This window comes from Microchirus variegatus, assembly GCF_963457635.1.
Source record: "Microchirus variegatus genome assembly, chromosome: 15".
Classification (NCBI taxonomy): Eukaryota; Metazoa; Chordata; class Actinopteri; order Pleuronectiformes; family Soleidae; genus Microchirus; species Microchirus variegatus.
In genome coordinates, this window is record NC_139816.1 from 19,900,761 (window position 1) to 19,922,178 (window position 21,418).

A 21,418-nucleotide genomic window follows, 5' to 3' on the forward strand; every position below is an offset into this window, starting at 1 on the left:
CTTCTTGCCTTAACAGTGTGATTTTCGAGCGATTTTGTGGCACCGACCCAAACAGCAAAGACAACTCAGTGGGACTTCAGCTGCTGGGAATCATCCTGGCCAACAACCTCCCTGCTTATGATGCTTCATGTGGAATTGAATATGAGAGGTAAAAAAAAACCTGTGACAGCAAAATACTTTCATTTGCAAGCTGCAGGTCCAGGTGAGGTTAAGCAACTGGCAGCAGTGGTGTATTAATACATTTATGGCTTCTTTACAAATATGTGCAATTTTTTTTAATTCTATTTTTCAGGTACATCAACTCTCTCACCAACAACTTGTCCTTTATAAGGTATAAAGTTGTCTATTCCGCTGCAGCTGAAATTATCGGCCTCACCCTGAAGAACATGACTGAAATGGATGATGTACGAGCCTCACTTTACCTGAGTATCATTAAAGTTCACTTTACTTCATGTCTCATTATATCTCATTGGTAAAAAAAAAGAAGAATATTCAATTCCTCTTTGTAAATTTATGTTGATTTTTGTCAGTTAAATTAATTATTGCCACTAGTTGTGAACATAAGAGTGAATGGTTGTCTGTTGATGCCGTGATGGACTGGTGACCCTTCCAGGCTGTGACCCCGCCTTTCACCCAGTGTCAGTTGGGATTAGGCTCCTGCTGAGGGAGTGGATTAGGGGATAAAGTGGTAGAATATGGATGGATGGATGGATGGATTTTGCGCATGAATATCACCTGTAACATTTTATTCTTGTCACAGGAACGCCAGCAACTTCTCAATCTTGCCGCAACGAAGATTACAAATCTGAAGAAAAATAACATAGAAGACAAGTTTGTCATTTGCTTGAACAAAGTGTCAAAACACTTTCCACCATTTATGGATCGGTGAGTTCATTTTTCGACTGTATTTCCTGTTGCGTTGTGTGTTTTTCTTCTTTTTTACAGTTCTTTTCATGCTCTTCATTTTCAGGTTTGTCAATCATGTGTTTTCCCTCCTGCCAAAGCTGCATGGCATCTTAAAGACTGACTGTTTGGAGTGCGTGTTGAGCCGCGCTGAAGTCATCCCGGACATCTTCATGCAGCTCAAGGTCACAGGCTTCATTCAGATGATGGGCCACAGGTGGGTTCTGACTACACTCAGGTTTTTAATCTCGCTGGCCTCTGGATGACACTTGTTACACTACATACAACGCATTGAACTTGTGGTGCATTCCATTTCTAGTCGGAACTTGGAATTTCCGAGGTCACAGGGCTTGTCTTCTGCAGGAATGCCGCCTGAACTCGGATTTCCAACTCTGAATCACACCAACATGGGATTACACCACACATAGTGCTATAACATTTTTAAACATTCAGCTGCGTCATCAATTCTGTCTTATTTACAGACTAAAGACTGCATAATGGAAATAAAAAGGAAAATGTAGGTCACTCGTCAGGCAACTGCTTAAGATCGTTCAATCTTTACTGAAGCCGATAGAAATGTTGCAAAGGTCATCGAAACATTGCAGCATCAGTGGTTACCAGGTAAGTTTAAACTTAAAAAAGCACAGTGGGCGCGCCACAGTTGAGAAGTCGCAAATGCAAATGTAGTCAATAACAATGCTCTACTTGGTATTTTGTGCACAGAAACAATGTATTAAAGGTGTATTATGTAATAAATCTAAAGTTACTGGCCGTAAAATCCTCCTAATATGTCACACAGACTCAGGAATAATATTCATGTAACAAACTGAACTCACCAACAACAACAGTACAGCCAAAATATTTGCATTAAAAAAAGTCTTTTGCAGACCACAAATCATCTTGATGTTTTGAAATCATTTTTTGGCATGTGGCGCCACCTACCGCCGTCTACCAATCATTGCAGTCAGTAGAGTCTCAGCTGCCAGCAACCACGGGTTGCCAGTCACGACTGAGCTACAATGGCGGAGAAAACGAAACCTAAAAGACCTCGGTATTTTGAATTTGAGTGTAGTAACCGTTTTTGGCCACATCCTTACATATGGCGCCTTTAAGGTACAGTGTGTGAAATGTAGCACCATTTATTTGCTGTATATAATTATTATGTACAGTTTACACACAGGTCATTTAAGTTATGTCCCTGTGTTGCCTTGTTGTTCACTCAGGGACGAAGCAAGACAGAGAGTGTGTCTGGATATTATCCACAAGATCATTGGCCTGCTGACTCCACTTCAGCTTCAGGAGTTCCTGGGAGCTGTCACAGCTTTTGTGTCCCATCCTTCACCAGTGTGCAGAGAGAGGATGTACGCTGTCCTGATGTGGATCCAGGACAATTACAGGTCAGTCTTATGGGCCTCTGTTCTGACCTAGTCCATTACTGTTGTTATGTACTTCACTTGTGTCATGATAAAGAAGTGTAAATCAGCTGTAGTCATGTTTTTGTTGTGATTCAGTGATGCAGAGAGCATGGAAGACAACACCTCAGTTGAGATTTTCAATGCAGCTAAAGAAACTCTACTTCAGGGACTGTCTGAAGAAAACCAAGGCCTCCAGTAAAGACCCTTTATTTCTCACTTCTCACTGTATCATACGTTGTTCTTTGTTATTGTGCAGAGAGCAATGTAATCCCAATGACTCTGCGTGACATTTTCAGGCTTTATGTCCGTAACTTCTGGAGTCAGGAGAAGCGCCTTCCCACGGCGACCCTTGACCGAATGTTGGCGGTGCTTCAGTCCCTGTACACGTGTCAGATAGAAAGGTGTTTCTTGAGTTTGGCGACCAATCTGCTGCTGGAAATGACCAGCCAGAGTCCTGACTACTCACGAGACATGTTTGAGTATCCTCTGTCAGAGTGTACTTTCCAGGTAGGCAGCTCCTCTTAAAAAAAAAAAAAAAAAAAAAAAGCTCTTGTTCAAGATTCAGATAAGCTTCATGTGTTAATACTTTTCCTTTCAGGACTATGTTATTGATTCCAACTGGCGCTTAAGGAGCACAGTGATGACTCCGATGTTTGTTGAAACCCAAACCTCTCAAGGCCTGGAGAGTGCAACAGCGACCCAGACTGGAACCATTAAGGGGAAGCTCAGAGCCACTCAGACTTCCCTGGAGTTTACTCAAACCCAAACATCAGGTACCACTGCAACTCATTTTAAAGACTGAAAAATTTCCAGAATTGGTTACGTTGGAGAATATTTGTGCACATTCGAAAAGGCAGGGCTACTTTGGATATCTTTGCACTACTATTTGGTTTTCTTCCCACACAAGGTCGACGCATGGCGTATAACTGGCTGACAGGCAGCAGTGTGGATACACTAGCAGAGTACACACCGGCCTCTGAGTCTTCACTGTTGGTGTTTGATAAGAAATCAGAGAGGCAAATTGCAGCAAGAAGACCAGTCGGGGAAGGATTCGGCCTGAAGCGACTTGCTGCGCCAACCGATGAGGTGGACAGTCGCACAAGAGGTTAGTCCCTGAGGGACAAAAACAGCACACACATTTCAATATCCAGATTAAAAATCTGATTCTTCTCTTCACACTATTTCATTTGTTCCGACAAAGAATTCTTTTGTGGAACATATATTACAGTTTAATAGTGAAAACTATATAAATAAATTACAGTATAAAGGGCACTGAAGGTTTATGTTGAAGATATACTGTAGCTTTGATCTTTACTTTAACTATGAAACAGGGAAAACTTGGTAATAATCTATTCAGTAAGTTCTTACAGTTATAATTAATCTCTGTTCACCACTATGTGATTGACTGTTTGATTTTTTTGAACTACCACTGCATTTCAGTATAAAGTGACCTCCTTTTATGTCCGTATGTCGACAGCGGCGAATGAACAACGCAACAACATCCTGAGACTGAGGCAAAGATTTCTCAAAGATCAGGAGAAAGTCGGTTTGATGTATGCACAAAGAGAGATCCAACAAAAGAAGCAGAAGCAGGTATTCGACAGACAACACGCAATAGACTGACGGACGGCAGCAGATTATAGTAATTATAATCCAGGGGTTCTGTTGTGTGTCCCGCAGAAAGAGAAGTCTGAGCAAACGCTGAGAAAAGAGGCTCAGGTGACTCTCTATCGTAGCTACAGAGTGGGAGACTTTCCGGACATCCAGATCCCACACAGCAACCTCATCGCCCCCTTACAGACACTAGCCCAGGTAGCACCACTGCTGTTTCCTTTGTCCCTCCCACTACAGGTTGTGTGTATACATGCTATCATTCATGTTTCTTTTCTATATGCATCTTCCCCAAAGAGAGACCCAATTTTAGCCAAACAGCTCTTCAGCTCCCTGTTTGCTGGCGTCCTTCAAGAGATGGATAAAGTCAAAGGAGGAGAGAGTGCAAGGATTAAAGAAGAGCTGCGGTGCAACATGAACACATTCCTGAGCAAGAGCACAATCTGCTTCCCTCCGTTCGTAGCCTGTGTTCAGGTAGGACCTCCCAGCATCTTTTGATTCACCTTACAAAGCCTCTGTAAAAGGTTAATAATATTGGTTTTAGGACCTTTATGTTAATATCCCAGTTTATTCTGGAGTGTATGCTTTTTTTAGAGTTCTCCTACTCTATTCTTCAAATATAGGAAAACACATTCTCTCAGACAAGTATGTATTCCAGCTGTAGTGAAATACTGGAGAACCGATAATACATTGGCAAGAAATAGCATTTTTCCATGCAAATGATCCATACAGACATGTTGAGCTCATATTGATCTTCTGCCCATTCTTAGGACATGTGCCGCCAACATACGGAGCTGCAGCAGCTCTCTCCAGCAGCCATCAGCGCCACGTGCCTGGTGAGCCTCCAACAGCCATCAGGCATTCTGCTGCTGGAGGAGAGCCTGTTGCACACGAGTGTCAGAGAGGAGCCTCCCGCCAAACGATCCAGAGGACGCAGGGAAATCCCACCAGACACTAATAAATGGATCCACCTTGCGAGGTATTACAGTTCTACAAGTGGCATGTAGGCAATTCTGAAGCCATTTTCAGATGTGAACAGGTTATGTTTGGAGACGTTGGTCTGGATATTGTACGGAGGCTGCGAATAACACGTGTGTGCAGCATTCAGGCGATGGAATGGCACCTGGATTGAGGCACACGGTAGCTCAGTGGTAGGGCGAGTCGTCTTTCAACTCTGCTTGTCTAAATGCCTTGTCTAAATGTGTCCTTGGGCAAGAAACTTAATGAATTAATGGATTATCCATTGTTTCTCCTTGTGTGCTTTCACATGTGGTCACTTGGACACACACATTATTTGTCAGTTACCTTTTGTATATGTATCTATACCTAGTGGGGATAATACTATTTGTGGATAGACTGTATAGGAGATTCTCTCCCTCAAAAGCTCAAGTTTCAAGATTTCCTTTTTTCTCATGGAGGCCAACATGTTAAAACTGACAAGAGCGCGCCCTGATTTTTACAGGCATAATTCACATAATGTGTATTGCCTTAATTCAATGTGATACGTAATGTGCTCTTTGTTTCCTCTGCTCTCTAGACTTTACAGGTCGTTGGAGGATTACGATGTTGTGCGCAGCATCTTCGGTGGTAAAGTGGGGACCAAGTCGATCACCTGTGCAGCGCTTCAATCCGAAGCCAACACCGACTTTGCAGAAGCTGTGAAGCTTTACAACGAGGTAATGTTTTTCCATTGACGGATCGCTTTAAAAAATATATATATTTTACACGTCACTTACTAGCTGTGTGTAAACTTAAACACAGTGTGTGAGATTAGTGAAAAGACTGAGAAGAGTGCACACACTGTCTTCCTCACTGGCAGGCCATCAACACTGAGGACTGGAGAGACGGCGAGCCCACTGACACAGAGAAGGACTTCTGGGAAACTGCCGCCATGGAGGCCTACAGTCATTTGACAGAGTGGAAATCTCTTCAGTACTGCTCCACTGTGTATATAGATGAAAACTCCCCACCCAACCTGGAAAAAGTGTGGTCAGAGCCTTTCTACCAGGTAAAAAGCGGGACAGCACAGGGAATTCTCATGCACAAACTACAGTGCAGTGTTTCCTAAACGTTTATACAGGGTCATCTTTTTATATTTAAAGATAAACTATGTGACCCAATATATGTGTGCGTTAATATATATGTAAGAACAAATTTGTACATAATAACATTTGTGGCCATTTTACTGCCATTTCTGTGACACCTAGTATTATTTTGAATATGTAAATCAGATATTTTGTTTTGATAAATTAATCAAAATGTAATTTTACATTTGGTGGTATATAATAAACGTTCTGTAAAAGGCTGAAAAAAAACTAAGCAAATTCATTTTTCGGGGGCCAAAAAATTACATTGTGAAATGAAAACATGCATTGTGTAATTAAAATGTCCTTTTTAAGTTGTGTTATTTTGCGTTTGTGCCAGGAAATGTACCTAAAGCACATGATTCGCAGCATGCTGAAGCAGCTGCAGCTGGGAGAGCGAGACCAGACTCTTCTCACCTTTGTCGACAAAGCCATGAGGGCGGAGGAGCGCAAGAAACTCCTGGAAAGTCATTACAGCCAGGAGCTCAGCCTGCTCTACATCCTGCAGGAGGACTACGACCGCGCTAAATACTACACCAAATATGCCATGCAGCTCTTTATTGAGGTTTGTCATTGCAGATCTTTGTGTGTATCGCCTAATACCTAGAAAATGGACCAAAATGTGCACTTAATGTCTTTGCTTCTTACAGAGTTACTCCAGTGTGGATACACTCCTTACTCAAAGTCGGTTGACCATCCTGCAGTCAGTGCAGGCCTTAACTGAGATCCAGGATTTCCTGCTCTTCATTACAGGACAAGGTGTGTGGATGTTTTCTTTACAACATTTAAAACTAGTTTTTCCTCCTCTTAAAGGTTTCTCTTCTTCTTTGAGTACTTTGAATCAAAAGTTTTTGCCCCACTCTCAACTTCAATTATATTTAATTTATTAGTGTCTGTGAGTGCCCTCAAACGCCTCATCAGATTATGGACTGAGCGGTATCCTGATGCTAAAGTAGATCCAGTGAACGTATGGGACGATATCATTACATCTCGGTAAGACGAGCTGATGCAAATCCATAAAATTGTTCAATGGCAAATGTGACACAGCACTCAAACTGAATGTCCACCATTCAGATGCTTCTTCTTGGACAAGATCAGGGAAAAGCTCAGAGGCCACCAAGCTACTACTGACAGTATGGAGGTTGATGGTTCCCAGGACCCAGCAGGTGAAGTCGACAGATTAGTAAATGACTGCAAGTTCAACATGAAGCTGCACATGGCTAATAGTGCACAGAAACAGGTATTTTAAAAAAAACATCTGGTTTGTTTTGTTTTTGTTTGAAATCCACTTTTAACTTATTGTGAATCACTAATGTTATTGTTGCAGAATAACTTTGCTGTCGCTACTAAGCTGCTGAAGGAACTTCACAGAGAAGCCAAAATGAACAGAGGCTTGTTGATGCCGTGGGTTCACAGTTTCAGTCACTTCAGCCATAAACGCTGCCAGACCCAGGGTCCTGTGGAGCAAATCAATAACATGCTGAAGACTATCCCTCTCCTGGGTAAGAAACAAACCTGTGTGTGTGTTAGTGGCCAAACATAAGCGAGTTGAAATCAATATTTTTAACCATTATCTAGACCTTTTTTTTTACTTACACACCTTCTCTTTGTAAGTAAAAAAAAACTGGTCTTGTAGTCAATTGTTCCCTATTGGCTCTCTTCTCTCTGCAGAGGACCTTCAGTCGGACTGCGAAAGAGCCACAGCCAAAGTGTTCAGATGTCAAAAGATGCTCCAGGGTACCTCCTTCGACATCCTGGCCACAGCTGTGAGCAGAAGTCCCTCAGTCCTGGAAACAATTGATGCTGATAAGGCAGCGAGGGTTGTAGGGCTCTCTGGAGCTACTTTGTCCAATAAAAATCCAAAGGTAATTGTCTTAAGGGTTTTTTGGGGGGAGGGGGGGGGGGTTTAAATATTATTTAAAAATTTACTTAAATGTCTAGTGTGAACATGGCCCTTCTATGGTTCCTTGGGAATTTCTGAGTAATTACCAAAACAGACTGCAGTCTCTAAGGGCCTGTCCACACAGTAGGTGAATCCGCATTTTTTTTTTTTCAGCCACAGGGAAACGGCATTTTGGGAGCCCTGAAACAGTATTTAAAGGCCTGGCATATGTGCTAGCGTTTTGAGTCTTTTTAGGACAGGGTCTCATGTGTGTTTCTAAATGTAGCGTCACTTGTTGGGGCTGCTTCCAGGAAACATAATTGGAGCTGCATGATGAAGGAAACGGCAGCAGCTGTGACTGATTTTTGTAGTCAGGGAGCTCCAAATATGCTCACCTGCTGAGTCGTGATGTAAAATATTCAACTCATTTAAATGTTACAGCTTTAATTATATCATGTACATGTAAAAACACCATACGTTACTAGTGTAAATGGTGTTTTTACCTCTCACTGGTTGTGGTAGTGCTTTAAGTTTGATCAGTGTATTTAACTTAGAATCAAACACAGCTCTGATAGTGTTCACGATGTTTCTGCTGCAGGAAGTCGAAGTGGGGCTGCAGCTACGAGCACTGAAGCTGCTGTGTGGTGCCACCAGAAAGGCTGATGAAGAGCTTCAGTCTTACACTCAGGAGTGTGTGGAAAGTAGCAGCATCAGCGAGACGTACATGACTCTGGCAAATTTCTGTGACAAACGGCTGCGCGAGGAGGAGCAGGGTGATGCCGGTGAGTCTAAATCACTAAATAAGTGACTTTGTTTAATATTTTACAGATTCACGCTATTCACAGATTTACACATTCAACTATAACATGTCTGGTTCAAGAACCCCAGCATTTGTCAAACTAAATCCTCATTGTTTGATCTGCTGCCAGTTATCAAACAAAGGTCAAATGTAAAAAAAAAAAAATCTTGTGAAATAAAAGATGGATGATGTTGATCCAAATTATTCATCACAGACATAATTGCTGGAAAAACCCATTAACATGAAACAGTGGCCTCATACACCCAGAGATATGATGGAGATGATACTTTTCTAAAGCGATCATGTTAAATTAATAAAAAAATATATATGTATTTGCAGGAAGTCAGTTCCCAGACCTCCTGGCTCTTCCTGTTCATATAGTGGAGAGCATGTTGAAAGCGCTGAAGATGAACTCTGAGGAAGCTCGTCTCAAGTTCCCACGTCTGTTGCAGATCATCGAGTTGTATCCGTCCGAGACACTGGACCTCATGACAAAAGAGGTTAGTGTGTTCAGACCAGAGAGTTTATTTGCACATGCATAGATATAAGTGACTTTTTTCGACTGGTAGGAAACATGTCCTTTGATTATTACTAAATGTCCTTTTTGTGGAAGGTTTCTCAGCAGTTAGTGCTAAATGGTCATCACGTGGGTTGGATTGTGAAAGATTTTAGAAAATAAGGTAACAGGAAGGTGCAAGTTTCAACAAAAAAGGAAGAGAACGTATAAAATAATCCCTCCCCAGTCACTGCCAGTTTATTCAGCATAGTACAAATAGTCTCTGTATCACATCTAGGACCCGACGCTTTCCCATTTGATTGCTTGAGTGCATATCTGAAAATATGTCCGTTGATTATAGCAGTTTGTTTGTGGAAAACCGTCCATACTATGGAATTTCTTAATATTAGCTAACAGCAGACAGACAATTGGAAACACGGGTGTGAATGGGTGAATGGGAAATACTTGAAAAGCACAATCTAAATACAGAAATGTAAAATAATCAACTATTTTGGCAATGGATAAATCAGTTTGAGTGTTTTTTCAACTAGTGCAGTGCTCATAGGAAGTATGGATTCCTATAGTGGGAGCTGAAGAAGATTTTCCAGTTATGGTAATGCATGATAAGGAATGTAAAGGCTAACATAATACAATTAGCTACGCTAATGGTAATTGAAAATGAAAACATTTGCGTTGTGCCTAATGAGGTTGCACAGTATTTGTATTATGTTAGCCCTACGCTAATGCTAATCGTAGCCCCTTGCTAGCTTACCTTTGGAAACAGGTTCATCAAGTTAGCCGCCAAAGTAGTAGCATGCTAATGCAAAATAAATATGTGCTTGCGTATTGGTGAATGGACACCTCGTTTCAGTATAACATCATGTTCTGTGGGGAACCGTGTGTCAATGTCTCACCCACTGTGAAGACAGCCTCTTCACTCCCACCTCCCCACTCCAGACAGCGCAGCTGCTGCTGATGAGCCGCTGCCTGCCTGGTGTAGCGTGATAAATCAGTGAAAATTAAAATTACTCCAAAGAATTTGAAAATCAAGGATGCACACCATCGGGCCATGCTCACCCCATATCCAGTCCAAGTCTAGGGCGATCTGACAAATGGTCAGCGAGATATGCCGGTCACAGACACACAGAAGCAACTTGCTTTGTAGATAGATGGATAGATAATCCTAACCAGTTCTCTGATTTTTCAGCAAGTTAATTGTAATATTTTCTGGTTTCTTTGCTCCATTGAACAAAAAAAGAAAACACTAAATGTGATTAATTTTGTTCTGTGGACTAAAACAAGACATTAAAGAACAGCATCATTTTGAGGAAAGGTGCAGGTGCTTACTTTTTAAATCATGAGGGCAATGTTTGTCTGTACCTAGATGACATCAGTTCCCTGCTGGATGCTGATTGGATGGATCAGTCAAATGGTTGCCCTGTTGGATAAGCCAGAAGCTGTGGCAGTGCAGCATTGCATTGAGCAGATAGCAGAGTGCTACCCTCAAGCCCTGGTTTACGCTCTCATGATCAGCAACGAAAGTTTCCAGTTTGAGGATTCGGCCACAGGACACCGGCAGCAGGAATTTGTCAACAGGTAAACTGTCTATACAAACAAAGATAAAAGACAAGCATGTTTGATTTTGAATATTGTTTGTGTGTCAACAGACTCAGGAGCATGCTGGACAAGAGAGGAGCTGTGAAGAAATTTGTGGATGCACTGCAGCAGCTCACAAATCCTGACATGATTTTCAGGGTAACGAGATCAAACGCCAACTTACCGACGATGGCGACATGTTTTCGGGAGCCTTTATTTGACTTGTTTGCATTTGTTTCTCACAGGACTGGTGGGACTACATGAAAAATGAACTAGAAAAACCCAGCTTTGACAAGAAGCAGATGGGCAACATGTATGACGAGATGCACTCTTCCCTCGTGGATCGCGACACACCTGGTCACGGAGCGTTCCGCAAGAAATTCATCCAGGTTTGCAGTGATTGTTCAATGTGCTGTAGAGCGACGAGGTAGAGGGTTATTATAAATACACATTTTCTTTCCATAAATTCCAACGTGTATGAGCAGAATATTAAGATGTGTTTTTATTGAAGTTTACACTTGTACCAGCATCAGCTGACAAATTATAAGATACTTTATTGTCTTTGTAGTGACACATTAAACTTTGTATAGTAGCTCATAGACATACCAGCAGTAATAAACATATATAAATATAAATCGTACAAAGATGTATTAATAGATAAATAAAATATCTATAATTATGGATTATTAAATATAGGTTCAAAATAACAACATACATTTAAATAATAATAATAATAATAATAAAATGTATTTCATATCAAACTTTCTCCATGTGTACTATTGTAATGTTTTACAATTTAGGACAAATCCATGTAATATTAGAAAACATTTGATGTAACTTAGTTTTGGAATAATGGACTAGTCTGTGCTTGACATTAAAGTGAATGAACTGATGTCTTGCATTAACAGACCATTAAGACATGTATTTATGATGAATGTTAATTTCAGCCACGTTCAATATCGAGCTTGAATTACACGTTTCAGTGTGTTGTACTACCTGCACCTCATTTGTGACCAAAAATACAAGTGAGTTTCAAAAAATATATGATGTGCTGGTGAAAGATAAATTGGACAGTAAAATAAATTAAAGGTGCATTATGTTAAAAATCTAAAGCAACTGGCCGTAAAGTCCTCCTAATATGTCACAGAGACTCAGGAATAATGTTCATATAACAAACTGAACTCGCCAACAACAACAGTACAGCCAAAATATTTGCATTAAAAAAAAAAATTTGCGGAGCGCTAATCATGTTTATGTTTTGAAATCATGTTGTGGCATGTGGCGCCACCTACCGCCGTCTACAAATCATTGCAGTCAGTAGAGTCTCTGCTGCAGAGCAACCACGGGTTGCCAGTTACGTCTGAGCTACAATAGCGGAGAAAATGAAGACTGTATTTTGAATTTGAGTGTAGTAACCGCTTTTGGCCACATTCTTACATATGGCGCCTTTAAGCTTGAATGTATTGTAAAGAAAAGTAATGGTTTTACAAGATTAACGACTAGTGTATGTTTCATCGAAAGTGATGAATTAAACCAGTAATTGGCAACAAAAACATGTTCTCTGCTGTTGTGTTCATTGCCACTGTTGTTTTTCCTTTTGTTAACACAGAAATTTGCTAAAGACGTGGAGAATCTGCTTGGATCGAAAGGCAGCAAACTGTTTGAGAAGAGGAAAAACAAAGACTTTGTCAAGCAGGTGGATGAGCTGGCTTCATCAATGCGTGATGGTAAGACGGAACCTGGGAACCTGAAGGAATACTCACCTTGGCTAAGTGGATTTAAAGCAGACCCATTCAGCAATGAACTGGAAATCCCAGGTTAGTAGATTAAAAATGAATAACACCACAGTGACATCAGGGTAATCTGAGCCTTAGAAAATGTCTTAGAAAGTGTTTTCTTCTTCTTTTTTTTTGCAGGACAGTATGATGGCAGATCTAAACCTTTGCCCGAGTATCATGCGAAAATAACAGGCTTTGATGAAAGGGTATGTTTTATTACAGTTCGATTATACGTATGATATCACTCTGCAGGCGCCCGGCTGGTTAATTCGTTGTGAATCTTTGTCCTGCAGGTGAAAGTGATGAGCTCCATCCGTCGTCCCAAACGCCTGATCATCCGAGGGGATGATGAGCGCGACCACCCTTTCCTGGTGAAGGGCGGCGAGGACCTGCGCCAGGACCAACGCATCGAGCAGCTTTTCTCCGTCATGAACATTTTGCTGAGTCACGACGCCGCCTGCGCACGCAGGGGCTTGCAGCTCCGCACCTACCAAGTCATTCCCATAAACACCAGGTACAAGCCAAGATATCATGTCCTGATATCCCAAAATAGTTTTTATTTACCTGGACTAAGAAAGAGAATGGTCAAATTGAAATGCTGTAGCTGGTGTTTGACCAGGAGAGGCAGTAGATACTCAAATCCAGATTTGTACCTGGATTACCTGGGTTTAGTTCCACTTAAATATGTAATCTATGACACTGTAATGATGTGTGCGTTTACAGAATCGGTCTAATTGAATGGATGGAGAATACGACGACTCTGAAAGAGTTCCTGTACAGCCCAATGACCGATGATGAACAGCAGAGCGCAAAGAGGTACGACGCATACACCACACTCTCATATTATCTCTATTACACTTTGTCCACGGCTTTAATGTGCATAGATCAGAGGTCTCAAACTCAAATGACCTGGGGGGTCACTGAGCATCTAGGCTGGACAGTCGGGGGCAGGGTAATTGAAAAAAATATACATATATATATAAAACTAACTTTTTGTGGAAAAAGTAGCTTTTCAGTAAACATGTGAGCTTAAAATTCATGCCTTTTCTGACGATATTTCACAGAATTTAATAAAAGCATTTTTGTTGATATAGAACCATGTATAGTTTACAATAAACATGTATTTATGATGGAGAAGTAATAGTAAAAAAAACATGCAGAAATAAATTAAGTAGTGGGCCGCAAACTTGAGACCTCTGGCATAGATTATTGATAAAATAAACAAAATACTGTTGCCTTTCTCTGACATCTTTACTCGACTGTGTATCTCGACGTGTTGGTTTTTAATAAAACCTTGTTTCATTTTTAGGTCAAATGCCCAAGAAGTGATGATTTAATTTGGATTAATGTTAATCAAGCAACTGCAATTTGCTAAAAATAATTACATAAAGTACATGCATTCATAAGTTATATTATCAATATAGATTATGTGATCTATGTAAGACAATATGAAGACTTTATCAGAATATCAGTAAGAATCAGGTACCTGCAGAAAGTCCAGTATTGTGTTTCCTTATTGTGTGCTTTTGTGTATCCATTCTTTTAATAAACTAGTTGATTTCTCTTCTTAAAGGTGTGCTGAGGTCTACAACACATGGCTGTCGACCTTTGACCCAAAGAGGCAGGGTCCTGTACTTTATAATTTAGCTTACAGGTACTGTGTGTTATTAATTATAGCGTTAATAACATAATTATAGCATAGCGTTATATTATTTCTCAGTCCTCGTGCTGTGCAGTGTGAAATATAGCTGTTTTTTTTCCTTCTCAGGAAAGGGAAACGCGCCGACGCAGTCAACAACTTTTTGAAAGTGCTGCAGCATGTGCCCAGTGATCTGCTGAAGTAAGTAAAGACTGCGCATTATAAAAGTGCTGATGATGGTCGAGTCTTGGCTTTAAGACGTGTTTTCCTCTCATCGTGTAGGAGAGCTTTCCTGAAGATGTGCAACAGTCCCGAGGCCTTTCTTTTCCTGCGCTCTCACTTCATCAGCTCTCATGCTTTGCTGTGCGTCAGCCACTGGATCCTGGGCATCGGAGACCGACATCTCTCCAACTTCATGATCGACATGGAGACGGGAGGCATGATTGGCATCGACTTTGGTCATGCGTTTGGCTCAGCCACACAGGTTAGTCAAGGGAAAACTGTGTTTAAACCATATATTTTATATTTTAAAAAAATGGATGTAGTCTTTTGGGTTCCTCCTGAAGCAAAATAGGAAGTAAACATATCTTGAAAAGCCACCAGGGGGCAGGGGCTTTCGCTTCATTTAAAGTTCCCATATTATGCAAAATCAACTTTTTAATCATTTATATCCTTATATTTGGGACTCTGGAGGTCCTATCAGTCAGCAAAGTGTGAAAAAAGATGACTCACTCATGTTTTTGTGGTCCTCCTCAGTCTAAGTACAGGAGATAAAACACGCAATGTTGACTTCCGCACTCACTGGGACGTCACAATGCCCTAAATTGGAATTGTTGTCTCGCGGAGCTCCGCTTTGTCCCTAAAAAACACCAGAGAGTGTTGGCGAGGGCAACGGTATCAGCCGAAAGTCCACAAAGTCCGGGAAAAGTTCTATTCTTGTCTCCACAGGGCAGCACAGAGTCCTACACAAACTTCAGAGGATTTATCTGTCCCTGTTATATATGACGGCAATGTGCCTGCTAGAGCCTGCAAATGATCACTTTTCCAATTGCTAACCGCTGTTAGCTCCCAGTAGCCTCTGTGGCTGATGTCATTTCCTGTCCCTTAAGTTTCATTTCATTTTATTTTACACCAGGGAACTAGTTTAACTAGAGAAATAGTGTATAATATGACCCCTTTAAAATGTTGGTAAACATTTTCCTGAGGAGTTAAAAATCCCAATTGCTAGTTCCAGCTCTTCTTCAATAGAATATGATGTCAGTTTTGTCAATTTTGTTCCCATTTACCAGAAAATAGATAATATTACAAGTATTGTCACATATGAGTGCAGACCTGTGTGACTAATAGTTTGCAGGTGACGCCTGTGAGCTACAATAAAGGGAGTTCAGATTCCTCTACATGACGCAACAACTGCTTTTATTTTGGACAGTTTTCAACCTGACTCATGTTAATGTCCGACACGAGGAGTCGCAAATGTGTCAAACAGCAAGTGTAGCTTTAAACACACGAGACACAGAGCAGCTATAAAACTGTTATTACAAATCTAAATGAAGGAAGTGAGAAGAAACGCACTCTGGCACAGAGAGGAACTTTTTAGGGTTTTATGATCCAGTGCTTTTCGTCAACTGTTCATTGTTGACATCGACTTAATAAATAATCATCTCTGCCCACACAGTTCCTTCCTGTTCCGGAGCTCATGCCTTTCCGCCTCACCAGACAGTTTGTGAATCTGATGCAACCCTTGAAGGAGTCGGGTTTGATCCAGAGCGTCATGGTGCACTCGCTGCGTGCCTTCAGGTCTGAGCCAGATCTTCTGCTGAACACCATGGATGTGTTTGTCAAGGAGCCTTCGCTGGACTGGAAGGTAACCAGTCTAACCTGCTACAGAGACGCCACACTCTTAGAAATAAGGGTTCCAAAAGTGTTCTTCTACAAGGTTCTACCTGGAACCATTTGCTTCTGAAAAACCCTTTCCCGAAAAAGGGTTTTTCAAGGGTTCTTGGTAACACTAATGGTTCCAGTTTCAGAGAACCTTTTAAAACCCCTTTCCTGAATAAAGGGTTTTAAAAGGGTTCTTGGTAGGTGGAACCTTTATAAAAAAGGCCAGAAATGTTGTTATTAATGCAGTAAATGGTGAATAACGTATAGTCAGTGATGTTTTTTATTGCTGTGACGCAGAACTTCGAGCTGAAACAACTGAAGAAAGGAGGCACATGGACAGAAAACACAAACACCAAAGAAATCAACTGGTATCCGTTACAGAAGGTGAACTTCGCCAGGAGGAAACTAGAAGGAGCGAATCCGTCTACGATCACCAGGTAAAACACACAATTTCTTCTTCTTTTTTAAATTAAATATGAGGTATAATAAAAGGCATTGTTAACATCAATTATGGTAAAATATTGATTCAAACATAATCCAAAAAGTGCACATTCACTCTTTTTGAATAGCTCTAATACTGAACTAATAAGACTTGTTATGCCTCTGTCACAGTCATGGATCAAGGCGAGTGTTTTCTGTGCTCAATTTCTGTCAAATAAACATAATTTAACCTTCATTCAACCTGATAAAGAAAGATTCTGAGCTAAAATGCCACATTTTGCTTTGCTTTGTTTGGTCAGTGAGGAGCTGAAGCTGGGCTTTGAGAAGGACGCTGCCTTCCAGGGAATGCAGTCTGTGGCCTTGGGAACACAGGAGCACAACATCCGTGCAAAACTGCCAGCTGCAGACTTGTCAGTGGAGAAGCAGGTGGACTGTCTCATTGACCAAGCCACAGATCCAAATGTTCTTGGCAGGGTTTGGGTGGGCTGGGAGCCATGGTTCTGATTCTTGGATTAGTGGAAGATTTCTTCATAGCAATGGATCGCACAAATGTGCAGAAAATATGATGAAAAGATGGTTGTTGAGGTCTTGGGAGTTTCTCGTCTTCTCAAATGTCTGGTCCTGATATTGAAGAAGTGTTTTCATGTGTTGTGTCGGGACCAAAGCACTAATTATAATATTAAAACATTTTGATAATAAATCTGAGACATTGTTGGTTCATCATTTCTTGCACTTTTGCTTTGTTTGAAGCAAACTGAGTTAATTCATATCTCGGGCTGCAACGATTCATTGATTATTAATCATTTACTAAATGAGTTAACTATTAACTATTTAATAGTTGCTCTGATTTTTCATCTTCTAGCTTCTTCATATCATGAAGAAACCATGAAAACTGATTTGATTGATTGAAATTAATAATCCTTAATTGCAGCCATATAATATCTTAAACCTAGACTTTCGAATGAAAAGTGTTGTAACTGCACCTAAAAAGGTTATTTTGTGGGCACAAAACATGACCACGTTTGTAATCCTGCACAAACGTCGGCACAGTGCCAGATTCAAGTGACCCTTCACAATGACCCCGGTGTTTTTCCTTTAGTATGAAAACGACCAAAAATACTACTTTCTAATAATCTATTGTCTGTGAGTTCCCTTTGTTCTATTCTCCATGTTTTACGGCAGTGATGCAACATCTGGAGTTTCAACAATTATTCCATCTCTTGCAGGCAGTTGGATTTGTTAAGTCCTGAGGATGCATCAGTGCAGAGAATCCATCCATACAGTACATGCTGTATAGTTTGCGATTCATTGCGTCATTCTGTATTCATAACTCATGCACCGTTTTTATTACCTCGGGGAGGAAAAAGCAGAACTGTTATCTTTGAACTGCGAGATGCTAACCAGATTTGTGTAAGGCAGGAAGCGGGGGATGTATGTCCTCACAAAAACCAGATGCGATGTCGTACTAACTGGTTGCTGAAATGTTTATCGTCTGCAATAAGATCCTACAAATGACTTGAGGCCCTTATGGATAGGACTGGTTTTCTCTCATTCATTTTCATGATTAGTAGTCTCTTTACCAGTTATTAAATTACAGATAACAAAATGAACAGTTGGTTCAAGAGGTCATCAGTCTTGCTTTGTCTAATTATGAGTCAAAAGACATTTTTAAATGAATCTAGTGGCATGATGAAGATCCTGGAGCGTCTGGTGCTGTCTCATCTGCGCCCTGTGGTGAGACCAGCGATGGACCCACTGCAGTTCGCCTACCAGCCCAGCATCGGGGTGGTTGACGCTGTCATCTACCTGCAGGACAGAGCTCTTTCTCACCTGGAGAAGTCGGGGAGCACTGTGAGGATCATGTTTTTTGATTTCTCCAGTGCTTTCAACACCATCCAGCCAGCATTTCTGAAGGACAAGCTGGAGCATGCAGGAGTTGATCCTCACCTCACATCCTGGATTGTGGATTATTTGACTGATCGACCCCAGTATGTGAGGACTCGGGATTGTGTGTCGGACATGGCTGTCTGCAGTACAGGGGCCCCACAGGGAACAGTTCTGGCTCCATTCCTCTTCACCCTGTACACTGCAGACTTCTCCTACAGCTCCCCCTCCTGTCACCTGCAGAAGTTCTCTGACGACTCTGCCATTGTCGGCCTCATCACAGACGATGACGACAGAGAGTACAGAGAACTTGTTCAGGATTTTGTGGACTGGTCCCTGCGGAACCGCCTCCAGCTCAATGCGGGGAAAACTAAGGAGCTGGTGGTGGATTTCCGCAGAAGACGACACTCTCCTCCATCGCCGGTGTGCATCCAGGAAAAGGACATAGAGATGGTGACATCTTACAAATACCTGGGTGTTCACCTTAACAATAAACTGGACTGGTCTGATCATGCTGCTGCGCTCTACAGGAAGGGTCAGAGCAGACTCTACCTGTTGAGGAAACTAAGGTCTTTTGGAGTTCAGGGAGAACTCCTGAAGACCTTCTACGACTCAGTAGTGGCATCAGCCATTTTTTACGCAGTGGTCTGCTGGGGCAGTGGCATCACAGCCGCAGACAGGAAGAGGCTGGACAGGCTGATTAAGAAAGCCAGCTCTGTCCTTGGATGTCCCCTGGAACCAGTGGAGGTGGTGGGAGAGAGGAGAATGGCTACCAAGCTATCATCTCTGATGGACAACCTCTCCCACCCCCTGCAGAACACCATCGCAGCACTGGGCAGCTCCTTCAGTCACAGACTAAAACATCCAAAATGTCTGAAGGAGCGTTATCGCAGGTCGTTCCTCCCTGCAGCTGTTAGACTGTACAACAAGTACTGCTCTAAGTAGACCCCACACACACACACACACACACACACACACACACACACACACTCCACTCTCCATGTGCAATATACTGTTAATTCTCATTGGTGTAATATACTGTATATATTTTTTCATAATGTAAACTTTTTTTTGAAGTGCAATATATTGTCATTTTTCATACTGTCAAATTTTTTATACTGTAGTTTTCTCATCAGTGCAATATCCTTATCCTTATTTATTATCCTTATTTAATAGCTCAGCCTTGTTTCCGTACACTATAAATACCATGTGCATATTGTGTATATTCTGCAGACCGGTTGTAATGTACATTCTATTTTTAAACCTATTTTTATAGTCAGTGTTAATATCTTTATATATTGTACTTTATAGATTCTATTTCTTTTTGGTAATGCATGTTTACTATTTATTATCCTTATCCTTACTGTCTTGCTGCTGTAACACTGTAAATTTCCCCACTGCGGGACGAATAAAGGACTTCTTATCTTAACATTTTATTTCGTTAACCCTTCGTGCTCAGGTGCACCCATGGTAAATTGCTGTGGGAATAATACACAACTCCATATATGGACATCCTGGGGGGGGGGGGGGGGCGTTTATAGGTCACTCAGGTTATTCAGGCTAATTTGTTGATCTATATAATATGATTCATTTTATCACATTTTTAGTAGCGATATAAAGTAGCAATAATTGTGCAGAAGTCACATAATAGAAGGTTTTTGTTCATAAGAACAAGCCAATTGAACTTTGAACTGTGACGTATTTCCAGATTTCACAAATTCAAGCCGATTTTAAACACTTTGAGTACTTTTTTTGTTATCAGATTGCCTAGGTTGTGCTGAAATAAAGGATACAAGACACTGTATATTGCACATTCTTATATCCTCTGAATGTTTAAACATAGTAATGGAAAATACAGCCGTTAATGCTAAAGGGTAAATCATCTATATCATCTATATCATCTATTTCATCTATTTCTCACTACTGGTCCAGGGGAGCCACTGTCCTGCATGTTTAAAACACCTGATTCAAATGGTCAGATTATATTAATCATGTGTGTAGCACACATTTTGCCTCTTTTTTGCATCTCACATGAACAAACACAGACATCAGTTAATCCACTTTTAATAGATTATTCAATCAAATACAAGGCAACAAGAGTTAAGTTGATAGAGATTTGTTCATAACTCAAGATTTTTGACCATTCTTTTTTAATGTTATCAAACCCAGTGTCGCAGCACTTTCCCTCGTTTTGCACCAAAACGACAAAAAAAAAAATCATCATCTCGGCCTCAGTCCAGAGCTGCACACGTGTCACCAACACGGAAAGCCCTTCAGCATTCACTGTGTGACGACGGTAAGTGTATGTAAATGGGCGCGTGTTCACAGTTCATATCTCAGAATTATTCAAGTAAATTAATTTCTCCTGAAATTAACACTGTGGCTATTTCAGCACGTAAAAATACTCCATGGTCTCTTTGGAGTCCCATGTCACTTGCATAGGAAATAAACCACCGTACAATCACAGTGTCCACAGACACATACCATTCCCCATGAAAACGTCCATACTGTGACTGAGTTAGAAAATAAACTGGACACGTGGCTTATTAACATTTTTTCTGGGGGGAGGGGGGGTCACTGTCCATGTAGTGTGATTGAGACTGGCAAGTTTTTTTTCTTCTTCTTCTTCTTCTTCATGACCGACCGTTGTTTTAATGCGTGCATCTATGTAAACCCAAGTACAACCCAAGTTTTTCAGAGTAAAAACAACTAAAAACAGATATTTGAACATAAGCTTTTTCCTCAGTAAAAATCATTTCAACATTAGTGATCAATGTTTTTTTTTCTTCTTTTTTAAAACTTACATTTTACATACAAAATGAAAATATCAAGTACAATATGTAACAACCCCACTGCAAAAAATGTGAGGGGGAGAAAACAACAGCCAACAGATCAGACCTGGGGGTTTTATAGAAGCCATTGTGACTGAGGCACCTTCAATAAAATCAGCCCTAAACACAGTCAAAGAATAACTTTTCTGCATATATTGTTGAGTTAAATAACTGCATA

The 21,418-nt window shown here is 40.9% G+C and overlaps 1 protein-coding gene across 1 annotated transcript in view; it reads left to right on the forward strand.

Moving 5' to 3' along the window:
* prkdc (protein kinase, DNA-activated, catalytic subunit) overlaps positions 1 to 17,029 on the forward strand; it is a gene marked incomplete at both ends in the record, with an annotated part of 35,185 nt that extends 18,156 nt beyond the window's left edge. Inside the window, 36 exons of the mRNA XM_083901956.1 lie at positions 17 to 148; positions 293 to 404; positions 761 to 885; positions 971 to 1,120; positions 2,127 to 2,300; positions 2,415 to 2,513; positions 2,615 to 2,825; positions 2,917 to 3,091; positions 3,226 to 3,423; positions 3,796 to 3,911; positions 3,999 to 4,130; positions 4,227 to 4,403; positions 4,700 to 4,908; positions 5,467 to 5,605; positions 5,749 to 5,937; positions 6,354 to 6,578; positions 6,664 to 6,772; positions 6,904 to 7,006; positions 7,088 to 7,253; positions 7,341 to 7,515; positions 7,685 to 7,878; positions 8,494 to 8,677; positions 9,034 to 9,194; positions 10,575 to 10,786; positions 10,858 to 10,945; positions 11,032 to 11,175; positions 12,396 to 12,603; positions 12,703 to 12,770; positions 12,858 to 13,078; positions 13,288 to 13,380; positions 14,138 to 14,218; positions 14,333 to 14,404; positions 14,486 to 14,687; positions 15,879 to 16,067; positions 16,382 to 16,521; positions 16,825 to 17,029. Coding sequence (XP_083758082.1) covers positions 17 to 148; positions 293 to 404; positions 761 to 885; positions 971 to 1,120; positions 2,127 to 2,300; positions 2,415 to 2,513; positions 2,615 to 2,825; positions 2,917 to 3,091; positions 3,226 to 3,423; positions 3,796 to 3,911; positions 3,999 to 4,130; positions 4,227 to 4,403; positions 4,700 to 4,908; positions 5,467 to 5,605; positions 5,749 to 5,937; positions 6,354 to 6,578; positions 6,664 to 6,772; positions 6,904 to 7,006; positions 7,088 to 7,253; positions 7,341 to 7,515; positions 7,685 to 7,878; positions 8,494 to 8,677; positions 9,034 to 9,194; positions 10,575 to 10,786; positions 10,858 to 10,945; positions 11,032 to 11,175; positions 12,396 to 12,603; positions 12,703 to 12,770; positions 12,858 to 13,078; positions 13,288 to 13,380; positions 14,138 to 14,218; positions 14,333 to 14,404; positions 14,486 to 14,687; positions 15,879 to 16,067; positions 16,382 to 16,521; positions 16,825 to 17,029 — 5,578 coding nt within the window. The remainder of the gene's footprint in view (positions 1 to 16; positions 149 to 292; positions 405 to 760; positions 886 to 970; positions 1,121 to 2,126; positions 2,301 to 2,414; positions 2,514 to 2,614; positions 2,826 to 2,916; positions 3,092 to 3,225; positions 3,424 to 3,795; positions 3,912 to 3,998; positions 4,131 to 4,226; positions 4,404 to 4,699; positions 4,909 to 5,466; positions 5,606 to 5,748; positions 5,938 to 6,353; positions 6,579 to 6,663; positions 6,773 to 6,903; positions 7,007 to 7,087; positions 7,254 to 7,340; positions 7,516 to 7,684; positions 7,879 to 8,493; positions 8,678 to 9,033; positions 9,195 to 10,574; positions 10,787 to 10,857; positions 10,946 to 11,031; positions 11,176 to 12,395; positions 12,604 to 12,702; positions 12,771 to 12,857; positions 13,079 to 13,287; positions 13,381 to 14,137; positions 14,219 to 14,332; positions 14,405 to 14,485; positions 14,688 to 15,878; positions 16,068 to 16,381; positions 16,522 to 16,824) is intronic.
* Positions 17,030 to 21,418: the final 4,389 nt, after the last annotated feature.